Source organism: Terrapene carolina, unplaced genomic scaffold (genome assembly GCF_002925995.2).
Source record: "Terrapene carolina triunguis isolate 2854851 unplaced genomic scaffold, T_m_triunguis-2.0 Scaffold66, whole genome shotgun sequence".
Classification (NCBI taxonomy): domain Eukaryota; kingdom Metazoa; phylum Chordata; order Testudines; family Emydidae; genus Terrapene; species Terrapene triunguis.
Genome location: NW_020664417.1, coordinates 55,851,695 through 55,874,450, shown reverse-complemented (window position 1 = coordinate 55,874,450; position 22,756 = coordinate 55,851,695). Strand labels below are relative to the sequence as shown.

The 22,756-nt window shown below is 41.9% G+C and overlaps 1 protein-coding gene across 1 annotated transcript in view; it reads right to left on the bottom strand.

Moving 5' to 3' along the window:
* TEC (tec protein tyrosine kinase) overlaps positions 1–22,756 on the bottom strand; it is a 79,600-nt gene that overhangs the window by 15,857 nt on the left and 40,987 nt on the right. The window contains exons 3-11 of the mRNA XM_026647944.2: positions 14,136–14,240; positions 12,932–13,013; positions 8,303–8,431; positions 6,157–6,197; positions 4,446–4,627; positions 3,518–3,583; positions 1,552–1,606; positions 1,279–1,358; positions 125–258 (exon numbers count right to left, since the gene is read on the bottom strand). Of these exons, the coding sequence (XP_026503729.1) occupies positions 125–258; positions 1,279–1,358; positions 1,552–1,606; positions 3,518–3,583; positions 4,446–4,627; positions 6,157–6,197; positions 8,303–8,431; positions 12,932–13,013; positions 14,136–14,240 (874 nt within the window). The remainder of the gene's footprint in view (positions 1–124; positions 259–1,278; positions 1,359–1,551; positions 1,607–3,517; positions 3,584–4,445; positions 4,628–6,156; positions 6,198–8,302; positions 8,432–12,931; positions 13,014–14,135; positions 14,241–22,756) is intronic.

Sequence of the window (22,756 nt, the reverse complement as noted above, 5' to 3'; positions counted from 1 at the left end):
AAGGCAGTGTCCCATAGTCCCTTTAAAGGGCATTTATAGTCTGAAGAGAGACTATGTTAAGATGGCATCATTTTCCTATTCAATTTGCTTCTATTTAATTGACAGAAAAATCAGATTCATTTACCTGCTGCATTATGTTTATGATACTCGATTATCTCTGGAATGGTGTCAAAAAGATGTTTTTCTGCTAGATAGTACTGCTTTGGTGACGTCATTGTTTCTTTTATATGGTAGTGTCTTATTCCTGATGAACCTTCTCTAAAAAACAAGAATTAAAATATGATGGCATTTTTAGAAATGAATCCAGAAGAGAGGTACATGTTAAATAGGAAATGAAATCACCTATACATACATGGGGGGAGGGATAGCTCAGTGGTTTGAGCATTAGCCTGCTAAACCCAGGGTGAGTTCAATCCTTGAGGGGGCCATTTAGGGAACTGGGGTAAAAATCTGTCTGGGGATTGGTCCTGCTTTGAGCAGGCAGTTGGACTAGATGACCTCCTGAGGTCCCTTCCAACCCTGATATTCTATGACTTTACTACTAAAAAAAAAAAGAAAACAGCATATAAAACTGTATCTAGCCCTGCCAGATGGATAAGAAAGAACAAATGGCCACCTGCTTTGTCCCCCCATACAACAGCTGGAAACAATCACTGTGGTCATGGAGCTCAAAGACTGTGTAAGATTAGCACCCACAGTGGCAGTACTGTGTCCAGAGGAGGCGATGATGAGTGGGTTCACCCCTATGTATTGTTCAGTGTCACTGGTCCCTTGGTAAACTGATTAAAGCATGTGTACCCACTTCAAAGGTATCACTGGCTGTGCTCTATCTGAAGCTCCTGGAGGCACTGCAGTGCTTTTAAGTACAATGTGTCTCAGAGACCCTTTTGGTGCAGTAGGAATTTGCACCACTTCCAAAGTGGGGCTTTGTCTTAAAGGCACTATTAAGACTGTAAAATTTAGGCCAAAACTTCCAAGTTGGATACCTAAAGTTAACCACTTCAGCAAATGGTCCAATTTTAAGAGGTGCTGAGCACCTTCAACTTGCACTGATCCCAGTAGCAGTTGTGGGTGCTCAGCACCTCTGAAAATCAGGTTACATATTTAGCTGCCTAACTATGGATTCAGCGGGCTAATTTTAGGCATCCACCTTTTAAAATATTGGGCTTATTTCTTTGTTGAACAAATAAATCTCCTTTTTGTAACCTATGAGCTTGTGTATCTATGCAAATCAAATTCAAACAACAGACACTGTAATTAGTGGCAACAGTAACTTACCCTCCATATTTTGTATAAAGGGATACCGTATACAGACCCGGCTGACTAGAGTCCCTCACCACAAAACCACCTTCTTTATCCTGAAATCCAAGCACAATGACAATTGTAGGCTCCAAGCAATGTTATGCTGCCTTTCTTTTTACTTGTGCTCCCTGATATTTGCATGAGTCAGAGTTAACTGATCATTTCATTTTTAACAAGAGGAGCTACCTTAAGAGAATTTCATTTGTTAACAATTTTGTGCTGGATTGATACAATAATACAAATACTTACCTCATCTCTGAGAAGTTGTTCTGCCTTACTTCTGTTCAGATTTCTGCAATACCATCTGAAAAAAAAATTCTAAACTCTTAAAGATATTAGCAATTAAAAAAACTTTGTAACTACATAACACTTTGTTTTTTGTAGTTACTAAGACAGGAAGTCAAACAGAGTCAACATATTTTGCAGTACTTGAGGACAAGAACTGAATCTATTGAAATATAGTGAATTTACAAGAAGGTTCAGTCATTATTACATTGTGTAGTTTATAGACAGAACCGTTCTGAAATAAACTCAATAGGCTCTCACAAAAGCATGGAGCCCAATAAAGTTCAGGTAATATAACTCACTTTACAACCAGAATACCAGTCAAATATGTGTATTAACAGCTATCATTTCAGTGAAAGACCTTAAGCAACTGAAAATCTTAACTAAATCTTGAACAGGCTGTTTACACACCAATCATCTAGTTACTAATTGGGCTTATTAGTAAGGTATGAGTCTGTCGGTTAGATTTTGGAGGGTGACTGATCTATTCAGAGTGCAAGTCAGGAGTGAATCAAAGTTTACCTTTGCACATCCCTGATCTTGGTGCTAGCTCAGTGCATAGCCAATCCTATGTGCTAGGTTAGAACAGCCAAAGGGCTGTTCAAATTTATGCCAGTTACCGATGGGCCACAGCAGTCAAAAACACAGCTGGGGATTGGCATGGTATCGCATGTCCCAACTATGCCCCCTTTCTCCTGCTACACTGGGGTTTGGGGAAAAGTAGCATACAAGCCCAGCCCCTACATCAGCTCTGCAACACTAGAAAGTAATACTACAAGGCCAAATTTCTAATAGCTCTCTCTTTTGCACCAGAGTAATGCTCCCTGAGCTGGTTAGAACCAGACTACAGCATGCAGGTGACAAGGTGCAAAGTGGTTGCACCAGAGAATTCAGCATGATTTCTTCCTATCTCTCCTTATTAATTTCATAGCAAAGAGCAAGGCAAGACTCTCAATAAAAGTCTCAAAGATCAGGGAGTAATGTTGGAAAAAAATGAGCAACATCTAATAAAGATGAGAAAATGAATCCCTAAAGAATATCTATCTTTGGCCAAAAAATAGAAATGTGAATCATAAATAATTTCGACCAAAGTTTTGGAATTAATAATGTGGTTTTATAAACTGCTTTACATATCTTTTCTTGCAGTTTGATTTTATTTAGTATGAGTTCATATGAAACGTTAGTAAGTTTTTAATAGATCAGCACAGTAGTTTATGCCTGCTCTTGTTCATAACCTGATATTTTAAAACAAAATTTTAATTTGAAGAAACAGGCTTACAGAAGAGCTTCATAACTTCCATCCTCTCAAGTCTCTCATAAGAAGTTTATAATTACCCATATTGTTAGTAAAATGCTTGTTGTATTTCCAGTTGTTTATAGCTGATTAGCTGATTGAATGCACTAATGTTTAAACTGCACACTGATATCTCTTTTGTTCAAATTTGGACTTATTGTTCCAGATTCTCTGGTCATCTATATTCTCATTGTGCTGTTTATGTTCATTGCTTGGGTGCAGTGGAGAATAAAGGACCCTACTTTATTCTTTTATAGTCAGATTCCTTTCAGATGACCATGCCACTTCACATTAAAGATTCAAAACAGACTTATAACAGATGAAGTTCCTTAAATGTTTCCCTTGTTCTAGCAATACTTCTTTGCTGTTGCTCAAATTTGGACTCAAAAGTACATGCCTGAATCTTCTCTCATTTCCATCACTGTAAATCAAGATATTCACCACCGTGAAACAGTGATAGCGAAAGAAGAATCAGAAAAAGAATGTATTTCAAATCTTTTAAAAAGTTCCACTTCTGATCTTAGTTATGTAATCTATAAATTTATACAGATTTATTTTTAAAATATATTCTTGCAATTGCTAAAGCTTAAGGTTTATTTTATCCTATTTCCCACTTTTATGCTAATATTCACTTACTCATACTGATCAAGGTTGTTGGACTTCTTTCCTGTTACATAGTTGCTTGGAATATATCCTGTGCTTCTAGAAAGAATAAGAGAAACATTGCGCCATAAACATTAATCATGATACAATCTGGGTAACAAGATACAGAAGCATGCTTAAAACAGTTCTTCACACTGCTAATTAGTAAAGGTCACCAGCACTCTTTTATCTTATCATTGACCAGTTCTGATTCTCATTATATAGAGGGTTGTGGTTTTTTTATCCTGACTCATCTACCCTGAATCTAATGAGGCTACACTGTATGCAGAAGGGTCAAAGTTAAAATACTGAGCCGATCCACTCTTCCTGTAGAAAAAGCTGCAGGAGGGACAAAATGAGAAACCCTATGCTTCCAGGCCAGCTTTGTGTTTGGTGGTCCTAACTCCATCCCTGGGGATATACTCTGACTGACATTGTCAGGAGAATTCAGATGCCTGCTGTTCCCCAAAATATATCACCACAACAACCCTGCTGTCTTTCACTAACTCAAAATTACCTTGAACAATTTTCAATATTGAAGTGGTGAATGTTGGAGCATGAAGAATATCATTAAGACAATGTGAACACCTTTAAAATAAATGGGAAGAGGTATGAGGGGGGTGTTTGATTTGTTTGTTTTTCTATAAAAATTAAAATTGAGTACTTTTTAGTTTAAAAAATCAGAAGTATAACAGGAAATTTACTCATAAAAGCCCCCAGCTCTGCAAACTGGTTTGTGCAGCACCCCACTGGGTTTAATGGGATTCCATGTGGGCATAAAGGTCCATGAACATGGATCAGACTGTAGGATTGTGACTCAAAATCAGATCTGGATTGGCATAATCAATATAAATTACTGCACTAAGGGAATAGTCCTACTCAATAGTGCAGTGGGTGCATAAAGGATGGAAATGCGTCTCACCCATATTTATCTCTTGCTTTCCACCAATGAATGTCATTTTTTTCAATTATTGTATATTCTTCACCTCTCTCTAGTCTCAAATCATGAGACTCTGTGGGCTGAAAATCATACATTGCTACTACTATTTCCTCATCTTCATCTTCATCTTCCTCAGCTGGCGGAACAGGTGGTGGAGGCCTTCGCTGAAAATGAGATAAAATTACTAGTATTCCATTCAGGCAAAGCAAAACACTCATTAAGACATTGAAGATGAAAGCCAGGTTAATTCTGAACTTATTCAATAACTAGTTAGCTGAACTTGCAAGGCCCTACACTCAACTTGAAGGCATTTGGGTGTAACATCATAACTTTTGAATGCCAGAGCTGATCAATTCCAAAATGTGAGGGAAATGTTGTAGGCGTCAATGAGCAGAGCCCTGCTGATTTGGGGGAAAATTGGAAAATTTGAAGGGGGAAAATGGGAAACGTAGCCCCTCCCATCTATTCAGTACAGCCAAAGTTTCAAGCACTGCTGCAACTCTCTAGAAAGCAAAAAACTGGTTGATGTCACCCATTATACATCTCTCAGCATAACAATACCCCTATCTCAGTTCTGCTTATCCTCCCATTAGAGTTTAACCTGTTGCCACCCCAGGTTCCCCAGTGACTTATCTTCCACACAGAAAGAAGAGAAAAAATAATGGTGGAGAAAGAAGGATTAGGGGAGATCCTGGCATTGGGTGAGGGGGAAATGGGGGGCACCCAACCACTATCATGATGGGAATGCAGGGGCATGAGGAAAGAGGGAGCATACAGAGCTCCTGGCATGAAAGGAAAGAAAGATGGGGGCAAGGGCAGAAGGGGGAAATAGGGGACCCTGGTATAGGGAGAGAGGAAATGGGGGGATACTGAGCCCTTGGCAGGAGAAGATTGAAGGACTCTGACAGGGAGAGAAAGAGATGCACATCAAGCCCCTGGCATCGGATGGGGGGGAGAATGGAGGACCCTGGTATGGGGGAATGGGGTACACACAGAACTCCTGGCATGGGGGGAAAAGGGAATGGATGGTACATAGAAGCTGTGGCATGGGGAGAAAGGAGGAATGGGGTGTGTGTAATGCAGAGTCCCTGGCATGAGGGAAGGGGTGGGGCTTGCAGCAAGCCCCTGAAATAGTGGGGATGAGTGGGTGGCACACTGGGATCTCATGGGGGAGAATGGAGTGATGCAAGGATCCCCTGGTATGTGCAATAAACTCAGCCTAAAGAAACAACAAGGTGCGCAATTCCCTATTTATTAACAGACAGCTGAATAAGTAGGTGTCCTGTTATAAAAGAGGGTTCTCTTTACACGTATGGTATTGAACAGTTTAGGCAAATTTATTAAGCATTTTACATACTGGCTTATTTTTTTAAATCATAGATTAACTATAAAAGGGCGCAATCTTATAAACATTTATCACCAACCATAATGCCTACTATGGTGAGTACTCTAATTCAAGTCAATAGGGCTACTCAAAGTAATAATCACTATGGGCCAATCCAAATCCCACTGTAATTAATAGAAAGTCAATTAATGTCAGTTTGAGCTGGATCAGGCTCTATGCCTGGCAGTGCTTGCAAGATTGGACCCTAATCCTTGAAAGAAACATATTATAGTGAGCCTAAATAGTGTATACAAAACCCTTCTCAGTCAATTGCAGTGAACTACACAATGTTCTGAAGATTCCACCTACCTTATTTTTATCTGGTATTGGAGAAGGTGATTTCCTTATGCCTAAAAGCAATGCAGCAGAAGTAACTATGTTACATTTATAAATATACTGATAAACAATAATATAAAAGATTTTAAAATTCAGACAAAGATTTTTAACATCTTAACCAGCCCTCCAATTAGTACAAACTTTTAAACTCATAGAAAACAAAAACAGCTCTGATAAAAAGATCTGTAAACCCATACTTGGTAAGACAAAATGTACCGGTAAATTGAACTTAATGGAAAAGTGCATGCCTGGCAGACCTAAAGACTGAATTCTATATCTATCCACAGAACATGTAAAGTCCATCTCAGGAAAAAAATCATTAAGTTGACATTAAAATTGTGAGTATATAGCAGTAATTTGAAGATAAAAACTAAAAGGAATTTCTTTTTAAAAGCCTAAAACCCACCAAAAGGATATTCAAAATTAAATTTAAAAGAAACTTCCTGCCTGCACAGCTTATGTGGTGAATAGGAGATGATCTCCCTCCTGATGACCTCAGGAGATACTCAGAGGCATGGGAAAAACTCTGTGCTTGAGCCCTTTTTTGTGTATTTATGATATAGAGAGAAGGCTTGAAAAGATTTATGTCTGTTCGCTGTCGCTGCTCTTTCACCCAAAAAGAGGCATTTTTTTCTGTTTGTTTTTTACAGTAAAAACTCAAGTCCTATTTAGCTTGGAGGACTCCACTGTACATATGTCAGGGCAGGGATTACTATCTTCCTGTTTGTATAGTGCCTAGTAGAATCAGGCTGACCATGATCCTGATTGGGGCCTTTTGGTGCTACAGTACAAATAATAAATAATCATAATTTATGAATCAGGCCTTAAATATTTCTAAATAGGCCTCACTGTTGCCATGTAAGGCCTAATAAGTCCACTGACTTCAGTTGGACTTAAGCACGTGCTTAAGTGCTTTCCTTAATATGGATGCTTTCCTGAATCAGGGTCTAAATTAATCCTATACATATAGATGTAGTATTTACTATAGTTAGGGCCAGTTTGCATCTACACTGTTGTGCATTCAAAACCCATGATTTACATGGGCAAACAGCAACATGTATATGGAAATCAGAGTTCAGAAAGGCATAATTTGGGTTTGGACACACAAAGTCTAGTGTACACATTTATGGAAATGTTGTCCTATTTCCCTATATATATTGGTCCTGATTCTCTTCTTCTATCATTTTTACACTGGTGTAATTATACTGACTCCAACAGTTATTCTTCATTTACACTGGTATGAGTGATAAAAATACCAGGCTCATAGAATCGTAGGACTGGAAGGGACCTCAAGAGGTCATCTAGTCCAGTCCCCTGCACTCATGGCAGGACTAAGTATTATCTAGACCATCCCTGGCAGGTGTTTGTCTAACCTGCTCTTAAAAATCTGCGATGGAGATTCCAGTGCTTAGCCACCCTGACAGTTAGGAAGTTTTTCTTAATGTCCAACCTAAATCACCTTGCTGCATTTTAAGCCCATTGCTTCTTGTCATATCCTCTGAAGTTAAGGAGAACAATTTTTCTCCCTCCTCCTTGTAACAACCTTTTATGTACTTGAAAACTGTGATCACGTTTCCTTTCAGTCTTCTCTTCTCCAGACTAAACAAACCCAATTTTTTCAGTCTTCCCTCACGGGTCACATTTTCTAGACTTTTAATCATTTTTGTTGCTCTTCTCTGGACTTTCTCCAATTAAAGTGGACTTTGTCCATATCTTTCCTGAAATGTGGCACCCAGAACTGGGCACAATACTCCAGTTGAGGCCTAATCAGCACGGAGTAGACCAGGGCCGCCCACAAGGGCCCCCACAAGAATATAGTATTCTATAGTATTGCAACTTTTTTTTATGGAAGGGGCCCCCGAAATTGCTTTGCCCCAGGCCCCCTGAATCCTCTGGGCAGCCCTGGAATAGACCAGAAGTCTCGTGTCTTGCTTACAACACTTCTGCTAATACATCCCAGAATAATGTTTGCTTTTTTTGCAACAATGTTACACTGTTCACTCATGATTTATTAGATTTGTTTAAGGAAGGTGCTCAGATACTATGATAATAAGGGTCATATAAGTATATAGACAAAATCAAGCTAAAATGATGAGATATGTTTTTCCTATGTACTTACTGTTTTCAAAAAGATTGTATTTTTCACAGCCAGGTGCTAATTTTTCTGTTTGTCTGCAACATTGATAAATTCCTTCTGTCCAGAATTTAGGATGATACTTTACCATTATATTACTATTTTTCTTTATTTCTATAAAAAGTAAATGGTAAATAGTATGAGCTCTAATAAAAATAATTTCATGTTATTAATTCATAAATACTATAACTCTTAACATAAGGGCATAATCAATACTACTTCTGGTACTTATTGCAATATTACTACTCTTGAGAGATTCATTACAAGTTAATATGGGTATCATACAGTCATAATGTAGGTGATAATTTCATCAAACTACAGGATGACTTCTCCACAAGAATGCTTTTGTGCGCCCAGAGTATTGTTTAACAATTCACTTTAATGGAGCTAGGTGAAAGAGTCCAGCATTTTAGGGTACCTTTATTATGAAGAGCATCAAAGTAACAGCATTGCCTATCTCAAGATTTCCTGACATGTGACACAGTGGTAATGCCACTGAGTGCATTATCTAATTAGCAAAGTATTGCTGCCTATAGTTTTTTCAAAGCTCTGAATCTGAGGGGTTCAGTTTCAGAAATGTACAGCCAGCAAACAGCCCAGAAGAAAGGCCAAACATGATGTAATGTGAGCTGCTCTCATAGGAACCTACTTTATAGACTTAAGTCTGAACATAGGTAACCTGTGCCATCAATAGCTCTGTTTACCTTTAAAAATATAGCAATACATAATATTACTAATGTAATATTCCAACTCATGTCTGCTTTGACAGGGACACAGGGCAATTGGTGCACAGCAGTGATGGCCTCTCTGACAACATTCTGCAGAAGCTGATTTTTTCATCAGGCCTTTTAGACAAACTCCTAGATAGCCATATGTTTTACTGTGCCTGCAGTAATTGTGATTATAGTGCATGGAATGACATAGACCTGAAAGCACAAAAGGAGCTGGGAAGCAACTGTTAAATAGTGCACAGAAACGCTAAACAAAATTTAGGTCCGGAAATTACGCATAATATCAGTGAGACTGCAAGGAGAAATTTGGATAGGCAAGATGTAACTGCCAAAGATAGAAAGTGGGCCAACCTACCAACGTTACCAAATCCTTTTCTTGCAAAAAGTAGCTGTGAGATCTTTAATGATCACAAGTGGTCAAAACTTCAGTTTTACAGATCATCCAAAAGACAGCACCTACAGTAGCACTGTGCTTCCTGATATCTTATTGAAGAATTGGTTCAGTGTGATTCAGAGATAAGAATGCTATCCATTGAATCACAAATAGCACTTCCTACAGTAGCTGTTGATTAGAACACTTACATGTTCTGACCCTTCTTAGCTTGTGATAAATGACAGGATTGTAGCATAAGGTATTCTTAATTTCTGCCCCCAGGGACTTTACAAGCTATCTTTTTGTTCTGTGTTTGTACAGAATGTAGCACAACAAGGTCCTGATCTGTCCCAGGCTCCCGGGTGCTACCTCAATACAAATAATTATGGCCCTACCAAATTCACAGCCATGAAAAATGTGTCACGATCATGAAATCTGATCTTCTTCATGCAATCTGGCTATTGTAGGGGAGGAGCAGGGCTGAGTGTACCCCAACCGGGGGCTTCTACCATGGGATGAGCTACAGCTGCTAGTCCCAGCCCAGGCTGGGGAGGGACGGGATTTCCTGTTTCCCTACAGAGGCTGCTCCTGGAGCCAGGTCAGACCCATCTTTGGGAACCTCTCCCGTTGCAGGAAGCTCCAGGGCTGCTGGATGGGAGCACAGCTTTGAAGGCAGCGCAGAAGTGAGGGTGGTTGTCAGCCCCTGACCTGGGTGGAGACGCTGCTGGGAAAACCTGGGCATATGGTAACCCATTCCCTCATACCCGGTGAGTGATCCTCACTTTTGCACTGCTGCTGGCGGTGGCACTGACTTTAGAGCTTGGCGCCCAGCTCTGATGGCAGCATCCCTGCCAGCAGCAGCACAGAAGTAAGGGTGGCAATCCCATGACCCCCCTACAATAGCTTTGCAACACACCCACCCACGGTCCCCTTTTGGATTGGGACCCCCACAGTTATAACACTGTGAAATTTCAGATGTAAACATCTGAAACCATGAAATTGATTATTTTTACAATCCTATGACCACGAAATTTACCAAAATGGACCGTGAATTTGGTAAGGCCCTACAGATAATAGACTGTAATATTACTAAGGGGGTACATTTGCAAGTCTTAGTCCAGGGTTTCTCAAATGAACCAGGGTTTCTTGTGAACCAAATTTAGGTTGCCAGAATGTGTCAAAGGGTCACATAGGAAGCCTGGGGTGGGGGGGGATCCTGCCCCCGAGGATGGAAGGTCCTGGGGACATGTAGGGGAGGTGATTGCAGAACTCGCACTCACCATTCAGTGGCAGTTCCTGTGAATCTGATCCTGCAAGTCTGGCTGGGTTCAGCTCCCCGCTCCAGGCACTGGGACCTGGTGCACAGGGTTGCAGGTCCTCTCAGGTTTATCCTAGTCGCCCCTTGTCATGATGACGGGAGACCAGCGGGGTCAAATTTCAGTGAGTGGTGTTGGGACCCCATGCGCCAGGTTGCAGTGCCACTCACACTTGACCTGGCTGGCCCCCCATTCGGGGCGGGGCCAAATGTGAGCTAAGCCACAACCCTGGAGGTCACAACACCCGGAGCAGGGAGCCAAGCCCAGCCAGCCCTACAGGACGTGAGTCACAGGAGCTGCCATGGTGTACTTGTTTGGTATTAAATTATGCTAATACTAGTATTATTTTAATGTGCATTGTATATTGTGGCTAAGAAATATTTAATAAATCAGATTTTTTTGCACTAAAGCCATTTACTGGGTTGTGACAGGCCATCAAGGTTTATAAATGGATCCTGAGCCCAAAAAGGTTGAGAACCACAGTTTTAGTCAGTTGACCTTAATATTATTAATAACATAAGGATAATTTAAAGAATTTTAAAAAGGCAAATGTATGAAATATTGCCATTGAGTCCAACTTTCCTGAACAGCGCAAGATTATAGCTTTCTCCAAAGGCATGAAACACAAGTTTTTCCTTGAAAAATGACAATAACTGGTTACATTTGAAGATGATCGAATTTCCTATGGAAATCAGCTCTCAAAACTGTTGAGTACACAGGGCCTGATCATTTTCTCCTCACACAAGTGTAAGTTTAGTGCCCTGTTCTATTCATTCCCTCTCAAGCATCTTGCACCAGCCACTGCTGGAAGACAGGATACTGGTCCAGATGGACCACTGATCTGACCCAGTATGGCTATTCTTATGATTCTTACGTAAATCAGGAGTAACTATTAAAGTTAATGGAGTTACACTGGTGTAAAATCAGCGCAAGTGAGAGGAGAATAAGGCTCATAATATTTTACATTTATAAATATTTATATTTTCTGTACATGATCAGTGACATTAACTACATGGATAAGATGACTTATAGCTTGTGCAACATCATAGGGTCAAATTCTGCTTTCAATTACGACGGTGCGAATCAAGAATAATTCCAGTGATGTCATTGAGGTTACTTCATATTTACAGAGGCATGATTGAAGCAGAATGTTGTACGGTATGCAGAGGTGAAAGTAAGCCGGTACGCCCCGGCATGGCGTACTGGCCCAGCTTCCCCAGGCGGCAATTTAAAGGGCCTGCGCTCCTAGCAATGGCTGGAGCCCCAGGCCCTTTAAATTGCAGCCAGAGCCCCACTGCCGGAGCCCCCGGGTAGCAGAGGTGGCCGGGATCCCCAGGGCTCTGGCGGCGATTTAAAGGGCCCGGGACCCCGCTGTGGTAGTGGCGGCTGGGAGCCCCTGGCCGTTAAATCACTCCCGGAGCCCCGCCGACACTACCCCAGGCCTCCGGCAGCAGGGCTCAGATGGCGATTTAAAGGGCCCGGGGCTCCAGCCGCCGCTACCACCCCTTTAAATCGCTGCCAGAGCCCTGCTGCCGGAGCTGGCGGCGATTTAAAGGGCCCGGGGCGGTAGTGGCGGCCAGAGCCCCGGGCCCTTTAAATCGTCGCCTGAGCCCCTCTGCTGGAGCCCCAGGGTAGGGGTGGCAGCCGGGACCCCTGGGGCTCCTTCGGCAATTTAAAGGGCCCGGGGCTCCGCTGCGGTGGGAGCCACTGGCCTTTTAAATCACTGCCCGAGCCCCCGGCCGCTGCTGCTACCCCAGGGCTCCGGCAGCAGGGCTCAGGCAGCGATTTAAATGGTTCCCAAGCCCCGGGGCTCCCAGCCGCCTCTGCAGCTGGTAGCTCCAGCAGTGATTTAAAGGGTCCGGGGCTCCCAGCCACCACTACTGCAGCTGGAGCCCAGGGCCCTTTAAATCTCGATTTAAAGGGCCCGGGGCTCTAAAGGTCCCGCTCCTTCCAGTTGAGGCCACGCCCCTTCCAGTTGAGGCCCCCCCACAGCTCAGGACTCTGGCGTACCGGTAAGTCCTTTAAGTTACTTTCACCCCTGAGTGTATGATATAAACCAATGCAGAATCTGTCCCAATACATATATAGGCCATTAAACAAAGAGCATACAAGTTTGTGCTTCATTTTTTCTAGTTCAAGCAATTGCCTTGCCTCTTAAAGGCTTCACATATTAACCTTAAGAAGTTGTCTTTACCTTCTTTAAGATTCCTCACCCACTGATCCCTGCTGTGTGCACTGGGCGCAAAAATGTAAAGTGTATTAGCATCATATACAATCTGAAAATAAATCAAATGAAATATAAATAACATTTATATGGCAATAATTTTAAACTTGATTCTTAGTAAATACCATCTAGTGTAAAACAAATATTTCTTGGCTAATAGGCTCAGCAAAACTAACAAATGTGTATTCATCATCCAAAATAAGTAAAATGCAAAAAGCATAAATGGTGAAAAATTAGACTTAAAAATTCTTTCACTTTTAATAATCTAAATTGCTGTTGATAGGACAAATAAGGAATTTAAAATTATATGTTATAGTCACAGTCTTTCTTTAACCATTTGCTTGGCCATTTCTTTTGTTTATTCTTCACCCTTGGGTTTTCTTTAAAAAAAAATTAACTAGTGTCGTATTGTAATCAAATGTCCATCTGTACATGTCACTTTACAACTTCTTATGATTCCATATTGCCCTAGATAACTTCTTGCACTGTCTTCTTCATCTGCATTGGCATTTTTTATCTTTCTTGCTTTCATTGGTAAAAAGTAAGCATTACTGTTAGGCAGAAGAGGCCAGATTCTCAATTATACCAGTTAAAATCCAGAGTAATTTCACTAGGATTAAAACAAAGAGGAGTCCGGTGGCACCTTAAAGACTAACAGATTTATTTGGGCATAAGCTGAAGAAGTGGGTTTTTACCCACGAAAGCTTATGCTCAAATAAATCTGTTAGTCTTTAAAGTGCCACCAGACTCCTCGTTGTTTTTGTGGATACAGACTAACATGGCTACCCCTCTAATACTTCACTAGGATTTACACTGTTGCAAATGAGAGAGAATCTGACCCAAAATAATTTGTTTAAACTTTTCCTTTTCCCTTCTGAGCCCTTTCCTTCCATTGTGAAATTAAATGAAGTAAACAAACTTTTTGAATTATTCCAAAACATATGTTCAATTTAAAAACCTAAATGGACCTGATTCTCCCTGACACTAGTGTCAATTGGGTTAGCTACACTGAAATTATTTAGAACAGGTGTAAGTGAGAGAAATCAGGCCCAGTATCTGAAGAAACTTCATTAAAGTCATCGGAAGCAAACTACAAGATAAATAACAAATATAAAATAACTGAGCTATGTTGAAAAACAGATTATTACATTTTAAATAAACCAAATGAACTTACCTGAAATGGATATTTATTTTGACAGGGAATAATGGCACCATCGTTCTTCACAATTTCAACACACTTGATTTTTGCAATATCAACAGATCCCTTTCTGTATTTTTTCTGTTTAAAAAGAACAAGCAAAAATCCCATATGTGATCCATTGTAGAGCAAAAGAGAAATGTGCTGTAGGGTTGCAAGACCAGAGATTATGTGCCTGTTGCAGGAGTGACTGAAGTTCTGTGGCTTGTGATGCACAGAAGGTCAGACTAGAGGACCATGGTAGTCCCTGGTGGCCTTAAAGTCTATGAGTCTGTAATCATGTACTCTTTAGGTCACATGACTTTTTTCATAGCCAGCTGTGTTGAAGAATATAAAATTTAAGGTTCTTTGCTTTAAATAATTTGATTCAAACTACTATAAAGAAAGCAAAGATGCACAGAGCAATTACAGTCTAGGTAGTGTCCATCTGAATATTTTTACAATCAGTGAACAGAACAGATGCAAAACTCTGTAGGTTAAACACCTGTAGTTTTATGATACTGTAATCTAAGGGCTTGTCTACATGAACATATCATTCACAGCAAATTGAAATGTAAATCTACCCCACTTTGAAACGTTAATAGATTGAAATACACTAGGCCTTTTAGTGTGTGGCAGCAGGGTTCACAGGGATACTTTGTGTGTGGTCGGCTAGTACAGAATAGATTTACATCCCAGTTTGCCATGAACTAAGTGTTGGTGTAGACAAGCTCACAGTGAAACAAAACTTCAAAGTTTTACTTTATTCTATAGCATTCTGTAAGACATTTGTTCAATAAACTCAAAGACACTAATTTCCAAGACTTCAACTCTCCAAAGCAAGAATATATATTTATGCTTTTTTGGAAGTTGTCTCCTTACAGCAGAAGTATATACCAGGAGGGTCACTCTAGAAAAAAAGAGTCTCTGGGCTTAATTCTACTACTACAGTAAATTGTGAGTAGTTAACAGAATTACACAAGTGTAAAACTGATGTAAAAGTAAGACTAGAATCTAGCCTCAGTCCAAGTAGTTTAAGAAATATCTCTTATAGACCTGAGAGTATATACATATAAACCTGCAGTATCCTCAACCCTATTATGAACTGAAGAGAAAGAATTGGGCCACATGTCATTCTGGGAGGGGCAGAGATTTAGTTCTGTGTTTAGCTCATAGAGTCCTATAGCCTATAGCAGGGGTGGGCAAACTTTTTGGGCCGAGGGCCACATCTGGGTGGGGAAATGGTATGCAGGGCCGGGACAGGGGCTTGGGGTGCGGGAGGGAGTGCGGAGTGTGGGAGGGGGTGCGGTGTGCAGGAAGGGGCTCAGGGCAAGGGATTGGGGCAGAGGAGGGGTGCGGGGTATACGAGGGGGCTCAGGGCAGGGGGTTGGGGTGCACAGGGGTGCAGCAGGGAGCTCAGGGCAGGGGATTGGGGTGCAGGAGGGGTGCGGGATGTATGAGGAGGCTCAGGGTAGGGAGTTGGGGTGCAGGAGGGGTGCGAGGTGCAGGCAGGGGGCTTAGGGCAGGGAGTTGGGGGATGGGGTGCAGGATGGGTTCGGGCTCTGGCCCGGCGCCGCTTACCAAAAGCCGCTCTGGGGTGGCAGCGGTGCACACTGGGGCCAGGGCAGGCTTCCTGCATGCCTGCCCTGTCCCGCGCCGCTCCAGGAAGCGCTGCGGCCCCTGAGGGAGGGGGACAGAGGGCTCCACGTGCACTGCCCTTGCCGCACCTCCAGGTATCTCCCCCGAAGCTCCCATTGGCCGTGGTTCCTTTTCCCAGCCAATGGAAGCTGCGGGGGGCGGTGCCTATAGGCAAGGGCAACGCACGGAGCCCTCTGCCCCCCCACCCGGGGGCCACAGGGACTTGATGCCGGCCGCTTCTGAGAGCGGCACGGGGCCCACGGGGCCACAGAGGGCAATCCCACGGGCCGCATCCAAAGCCCTGAAGGGCCGTAGTTTGCCCACCCCGGCCTATAGGAACTAGCAGCTGAAGAGCTTTCAGCACTTCCCACTACATCATAGTGTGCGTGTGTCATTCATTACCATGTATCTGAGCAGGCTTGGTTTATCCAGCTCACTAATTAAAATGCTTTAAACCAGGAACTATTTTAATGTGTATCTGTGCAGCACCCACCAAAGTGGCGGTACCTGATCTATTTGGAGTCTCTGGGTGTTATAGTCATCAAAATAATACATAGTTTTTGTGATGTAACTTTGTTAAAAGAATTTTAAGGTTGCAAAGTCAAACATTCAAAAGTTATGAAATGCCAAGGGTGCCTGTGCAGTCTTAATTCAGCCCCTTTGTTCATATGCATCATGACACAATCTTTAATTACACAGTATCACATAGATCGCATAGTATTTTCTCTACAGAACCCTTGCCTCGTTCAATGAATAAGTAGTTATTCAAAATATTTTTATCTTCCTCATTCAGTGTGTGGCTCCAGGCATTATTTACCACACACCATTCAAACCCTGAACCAAATGGAATATTATTAATAAAAAGCTGCGGAAAACTGCTTCAGAAGTCACCAAGAAATATGCCTAGGTGTGCATAAAGATGACAGCAATTATCAAAGAGATGGCAAATGACGGTGTGAACTGCCTAGCAGAAAGCATGCATCATTCCTCGTTTATTCTAGCCACTGATGGCAGCAATGATGCAGGCATCAACAAACTGCTCCCACTCATTATTCAACATTTTGATGACAGCAAAGGTAAAGTGATCACCTTGTTGCTGTACAGGTTGGGAATTAAAGCTTTTGAATTAAAATATGGAGGCCAGGAAAATTCCTGTGTTAAACAGTTTGACTTTTGGAAGTGACACTGCTTCTGTCATGATGGTCTTGCACAAGGGTATTGCAGCATTTACTTGAGAGCAACATCGTCTGTTTTTCTTGTGGGTTGCCCATATCACCTGGTGCACATCATGGCTGAGATAAGTGTGAAGTCCCCCCCTGCCACCACAGATGAACTGATTGATATCTACTATTATATTGACAAGAGCACCAAGCATCACTGGGAGCTCATTTTGTCTGAAGCTGTCCTACGTAGAAGTCCATAAGATACTGAAGCACACAAGCACACTCTGGCTGTCACTTGGCCTATGTCTGACTCGGCTCATCCAGCAGTAGGAACTACTGACCACATTCTTCCAGCTGAAGCAGCTAAGTCCAAAGAAGTTCATTCATGCAGCACCAAGTGCAAATCTATGCCTGTCAATCTGCACCGTCCTCCTTTGCAGCAACATAAAACTGACACCGGTGCCAATAAGTTGTGTGCTACGGTGACATGCCAACAAGACCAGACTATAAGTGACAATCTATTGAAAATCATGCAGAGCAGAGATCAGCAACATCAGCAAAAACCAATCAGGTGTAGCCGCCACCAACAGCCAGTCATCAATGTCAAAACCGTCACAGCAAAACAAGGATCATCCAAAAAGATCATCACAATAGCAAGCCTACCGAGAAGGTTGCTGATGCCAAACATGACAAATTAACTAAACTGACATTGGACGCCATCACTGTGCCAAAACAAACTGCAGAACTTGGCATTGAAAGTTTTTGTGATGATATAAGACACATTTATTTTTTCACAAACTTTATTGCCTATTTTTCGACTACAGGATCCTGATCTTTGACAAACTAAACACATCAAATGCAAAAAGAGGAATCTCTGATTCAGATACCAAGACAACAGCTGTTCAGTCTTCTGAAAGAACTTCTTGTCAAATTACCAAGCCATTAGTGATTGTAGAAGCAAAGTGAAGTAGACTACAACCTCACTTCTAATCAGAAGGATGGCAAGGATATTATGACACATGATTTTATCAGAGACAACTCATACTCTCAGCAGTCATCAAGTCCTGCTTTGCCTTCAGAGAACACCGTGAGGCTAACAGACAGAGCCTTGGAGCCATTCTTCTAGTGAGTTCATCGGTAATACCGAGAGGTGGACACATACATAGCGCAGAAACTGCCACTGCTTGATCCTATACTACAACATGCAGAAGTAGCTAACGGTGAATTCAGGATGACGGCTACATACAATGATACTGCATTCTTCGTGCAGCAGCTTCCACCTCTGCTGAAGGATCAATTACAGCAAGACACAAAGCAGGAGCAGTTTGCTCGGTACCAGGTTGATAACATGCCATCATCTGTTCTGATGTGCATCAGTTGTGATAAACAGCAGCATACCATATTGCAGATAATGGACACTATGATGTTCTGGCCTGGATAATGAAAGTAACCCTTCCAATACCTAACAGGAACTCTGACTCAGAAAGAGTATTTTCTCTCGTGCGCAAGAAACCAACTGAGCTCAGACCAAATCTTGGTGATAAAGGTTTGGAATCACTGATGATCACCAAAGTGGACATACTCGGTCAACCCTGCCACTTGAGAAATCCAGACAAGATAATCCTGTGAAAGGCCAAGCAAGCAACCTGTATGGTGCTTGCAAAGGGGTGGCCAATACCATGTTGGACCTGGTCATCGCTATTGATGTTACTAAGTAAAAAGTTACTTCAGCTTGTATCACTTTTGTTATTACTGTGATATGCACAGAAGTGCCTCTAAAATGCATTGCAGCCTTTCAAGGCACCTACCCCAGACTCCTATCTGTATTTGGCTTTGCACCTTTGGCACTTGCCACTGGTCCAAGAAAGTTCCCTAATTTTTTTCATAAACATCCCTAAAAGTCTCAGAGCAAGGCTGGCATTTTTGAATTCTCAAGTGTCCACTAATTTTGGTTGCCCAACATGAAACAACTAGGCATTAATTTTCCATAGTGCTTAACATTTTTATAACATATATATTGAAAAGACAGTGCCTACAGACTCCAGGTGCGGTTATGAGTGCTCAGCACTTCTGCAAATCTGGCCCCAAATGTCTCACATTTGGCACCCAGAAAATGAGGAACACACAATTAGTGGCCAACTGTAAACGTTCTGATTTAAGGGGCTTGTCTAGCATAGAAACTTTGTGGCAGAGGCAGGGACAGAATCCAGTTCTCCAGGGTGTAATTAAATTTCCTTAACCATCAAACTATCCCTTCTCTTCCTGCTGTTCCCTGCCTCATTCACTACACACCTTCCAACTTCTACAAAAAATGATGCAGGGCTCATACCAAGTCTCATTTGTTGTACAACCCTGATTCATTCCCAGAGTACGATGCATCCTGTGCACTGACAGAGACAGGGGTCCAGTAAAAAAAAACAACTGTTCTTTCATATAATTAAATATTATGTTATGCATATGCACAAGGGGACCAAATTAAGGTTGCATGGGCAACCTTAGGTATGAATTTCCTAACTTTTGTGTGGTTGACTACCAACCTTAATGTACCGACATGTAATTTCCCAATTTAAAACAAACAAACAAAAGAAAAACTGAAATTCTGTCATATGGAACTATTTTGATCCCCCTCTTGGGTCATCAGCAGGTTTGGATCTTTGTAATTAGCATCAAAGGTTTGGATCTTTAAGTTCACTGCACAGATCTCTACCACTTGAGCTAACAGAGCAACTGGTAGTAGTAGTTTGGGGGACCACTGCTATGTGGATCTAGGGTGACCAGATAGCAAGTGTGAAAAATCGGGACGGGGTGCGGTGGTAATAGGAGCCTATATAGGAAAAAGCCCCAAATATCGGGACTGTCCCTATAAAATCGGGACATCTGGTCACCCTATGTGGATCAGGCAGTAATAGGGACGAGACACACACTGTTGCCAGAGGGTTTCACAGCTATTTGCTAACAGTAAAGGAAGGTAGAGACTCAGGACTCCTGGGTTCAATTCCAGATTCTGGAGTGGAATGTAATCTGGTAGTTACAGACATCTCTGTCCTCCGCCCCAATGCCCCCTGATTCTTGCTCCCTTCCCTTCTGCTCCTGCCCTCTTCCCCACACTCATTGTCTATATACCCCCCAGACTCCTCCCCACCCTCCCCTTTTGCTCCTGTCCAACCCCACCTGCTCCTGTCCCCCACTTTCTCCTGTCTCCTACTGCTCCTCCTTGCTTACGGTTACTGCCATCCCTCCCCCTCTGCTTCTTCCCATTCTCTAACTTCTGGAAGCCCCTTTCCTCATGTCCACATCCTCCCATTCTTCACCCCTCTGCATTCTAAATCAGGTTGGTTCCTCCTCATTGCTTGGGTGACAACAAGGGGGGCATTGAAAGGACAGGAGAGACAATTTCCCTGCTCTCAGTTCTGGTGCCCAGGACCACATTGATCCAGAGTACCATTGCAGGAAAAGTCCTGCTTAGCCCCTGCAGCCTTAGGCTGACCATTGAAGCATGCTAAGTTGCTCTGTGGGGATGGTTTGCACATAGGAGCTGTGAGGGGCTGAAGCATGCTCAGTGCACACAGAATCTTCTCAGAATTTAGCAGCAAAACCCTAAGTCTCTATTGAGTATGGGCAAACTGAATTTTTTCAGGGGTCCATATCTTGGCCAAATTTGGATGGTTTTTCTTGGGAACAGCAAAAGGCACGATCCCTAGCAGAGAGTCCACACCTACAGCTAAATTTCAAGTCCCTGTTCCATAGCATGGAGGGGCTACAGCATCTAAAAAAATAATTCAGTTCATTTGTTAATATGAGCAAAACAACATATTTTCCCTAATTTCATTCTCAGAAATGGCTGAAACACTTTTGCTAAAACTTTCACAACAAATTCAGCCTGAGGCAGACACCTGGCATGGAAAATTTCATCCTGAATGGTAAAAATTTGGCAAAATTATAAGCAACTGAAAACACAGTCTTTTAATGGAAAGTGTAAGGTAACCTTTACTTGAGGTGTCACTACCTGTACCACATATAATAAATGATAACTATAACAGTTATATACTCATGGAAAACCTGAAGGTCTAAGACACTCTTTTAATACCCTGTTATTTTTAGCCTGCTAGCAGTTACAAAGAAAGCAGGCAGAGAAATTGTGTCTCAAAAGTTATGCTTCAGTGGTCAGGCATCAGGAAGAATGACAGGATGTTTAAGTCCAGATAAATCTATAAATATTCTACAACAAAGATAAACAAGTTTTTTTCTCAACATTAAAAAAATGGAATTAGGCACATTAGTAATCTCAACTTTCAGTACAGAAAGGCAGATAGTGAAACTATTACTTTTTTTTTTACTACAAAGCTGCCAGACTCCAGTGTCCTTTACAGTATTTAGAAATACTTTGCACTTAGCAAAACCTGGGATTTTTTTTTAAACCAGGAAGTTGTTTTTAACAATTCTTTATTATTTATATCAGCATCCCACCTGCCCTCTCTGTCACTGAACTGTACTGTCCGTATGAACCCATATTAGTGTGAATGACAAAAATAATTTGTTGAATCATGTAACACCTGGTACAGAAACAATCTCTGATAGATACTTTGTAATGATCCCTTTTACAGGTTTTAACTGTACTACCAGTATTTCAGCTTGACAACTGACAGACCAGTCAAATTAGAATGTTAGGGCCTGAATCTGCAAACACTATAAGTCATAGTGTTCAAAATATTATGTAATTCTGGTGAAATAAGTGGGCTAGGTTGCCCCTCTAGATCTGTGTGTGCATGACAAGGACTCTTTGCATACACATCTCTTCGCTTTGAAAGAGAAGCTTAGCCAGGGCCCTGATACCATACACCTATTCTTCTGTACCCTGCAGAGGCCTCTCTGCACTGTTGGGTTCTCGCTAGGGGTGTTTGGGTGACCTGGGTGAGACGCTAGAAGGATATATACTGTTTTTCTTCTCTGGCCCCATGGAAATTCCTTGAAGAAGATGATACAGCCTGGGACTGCATTATCTTTTCCAGAACTCCCTCCCTTCTGTGAACTCCTTCACACCAATCTGGCACTCAATGGATGTGCAAAAGGAATGTAAATGATATGTCAATGCAACTGCAGCAGGATAAGTATCTAACTTCAGGGGGTAAGAGAAAACTGCCTCTGCAGATAAACATCTTACCTCACTACCTGTGCCACCTATAAAAATGGTTGTGTTTCCTGATTCACCACCTTTTACCCTTTCAGCATCTAGGTTACTCAGTTTTCACATCCGCTGTGTGCCAAACCAATCCAAGTAATTTGCACTGCTTTATCACTTGACCATTATTTAATGTTTTGGAGATGATAAAAACACTGGAAAAAAATTAAATGTTGGGAATTAAATCTGAATTCCCTCCTCTCTGGCTCAAGATATTCCTTCAACAACAAGACATTAATTAATGACCACCAACTTCCAAAGTGCAAGTTTGCTACTCTATTCCCCCTCAGCTTCGCAGACCACTAAACCTCTTTGTGGTGAAGTAGAAGAAAGTGACTTAATACAAATGCAGTAATTGGCTACTACACTTTATACCCCTCCCCACTTATGAAGCTCTCCTTTATAATGCTAGACTTCAGACACAGTCTCCTTAGCTCCTAGCCATGAGAACCCACTCATGAACATTCTTTTTCATACGTGACCCTCTATTACAAAAGAAATGAAATTACTCTTTTAGAACATACATAAGAACATAAGAATGGCCATACTGGGTCAGACCAAAGGTCCATCTAGCCCAGTATCCTGTCTACCGACAGTGGCCAATGCCAGGTGCCCCAGAGGGAGTGAACCTAACAGGT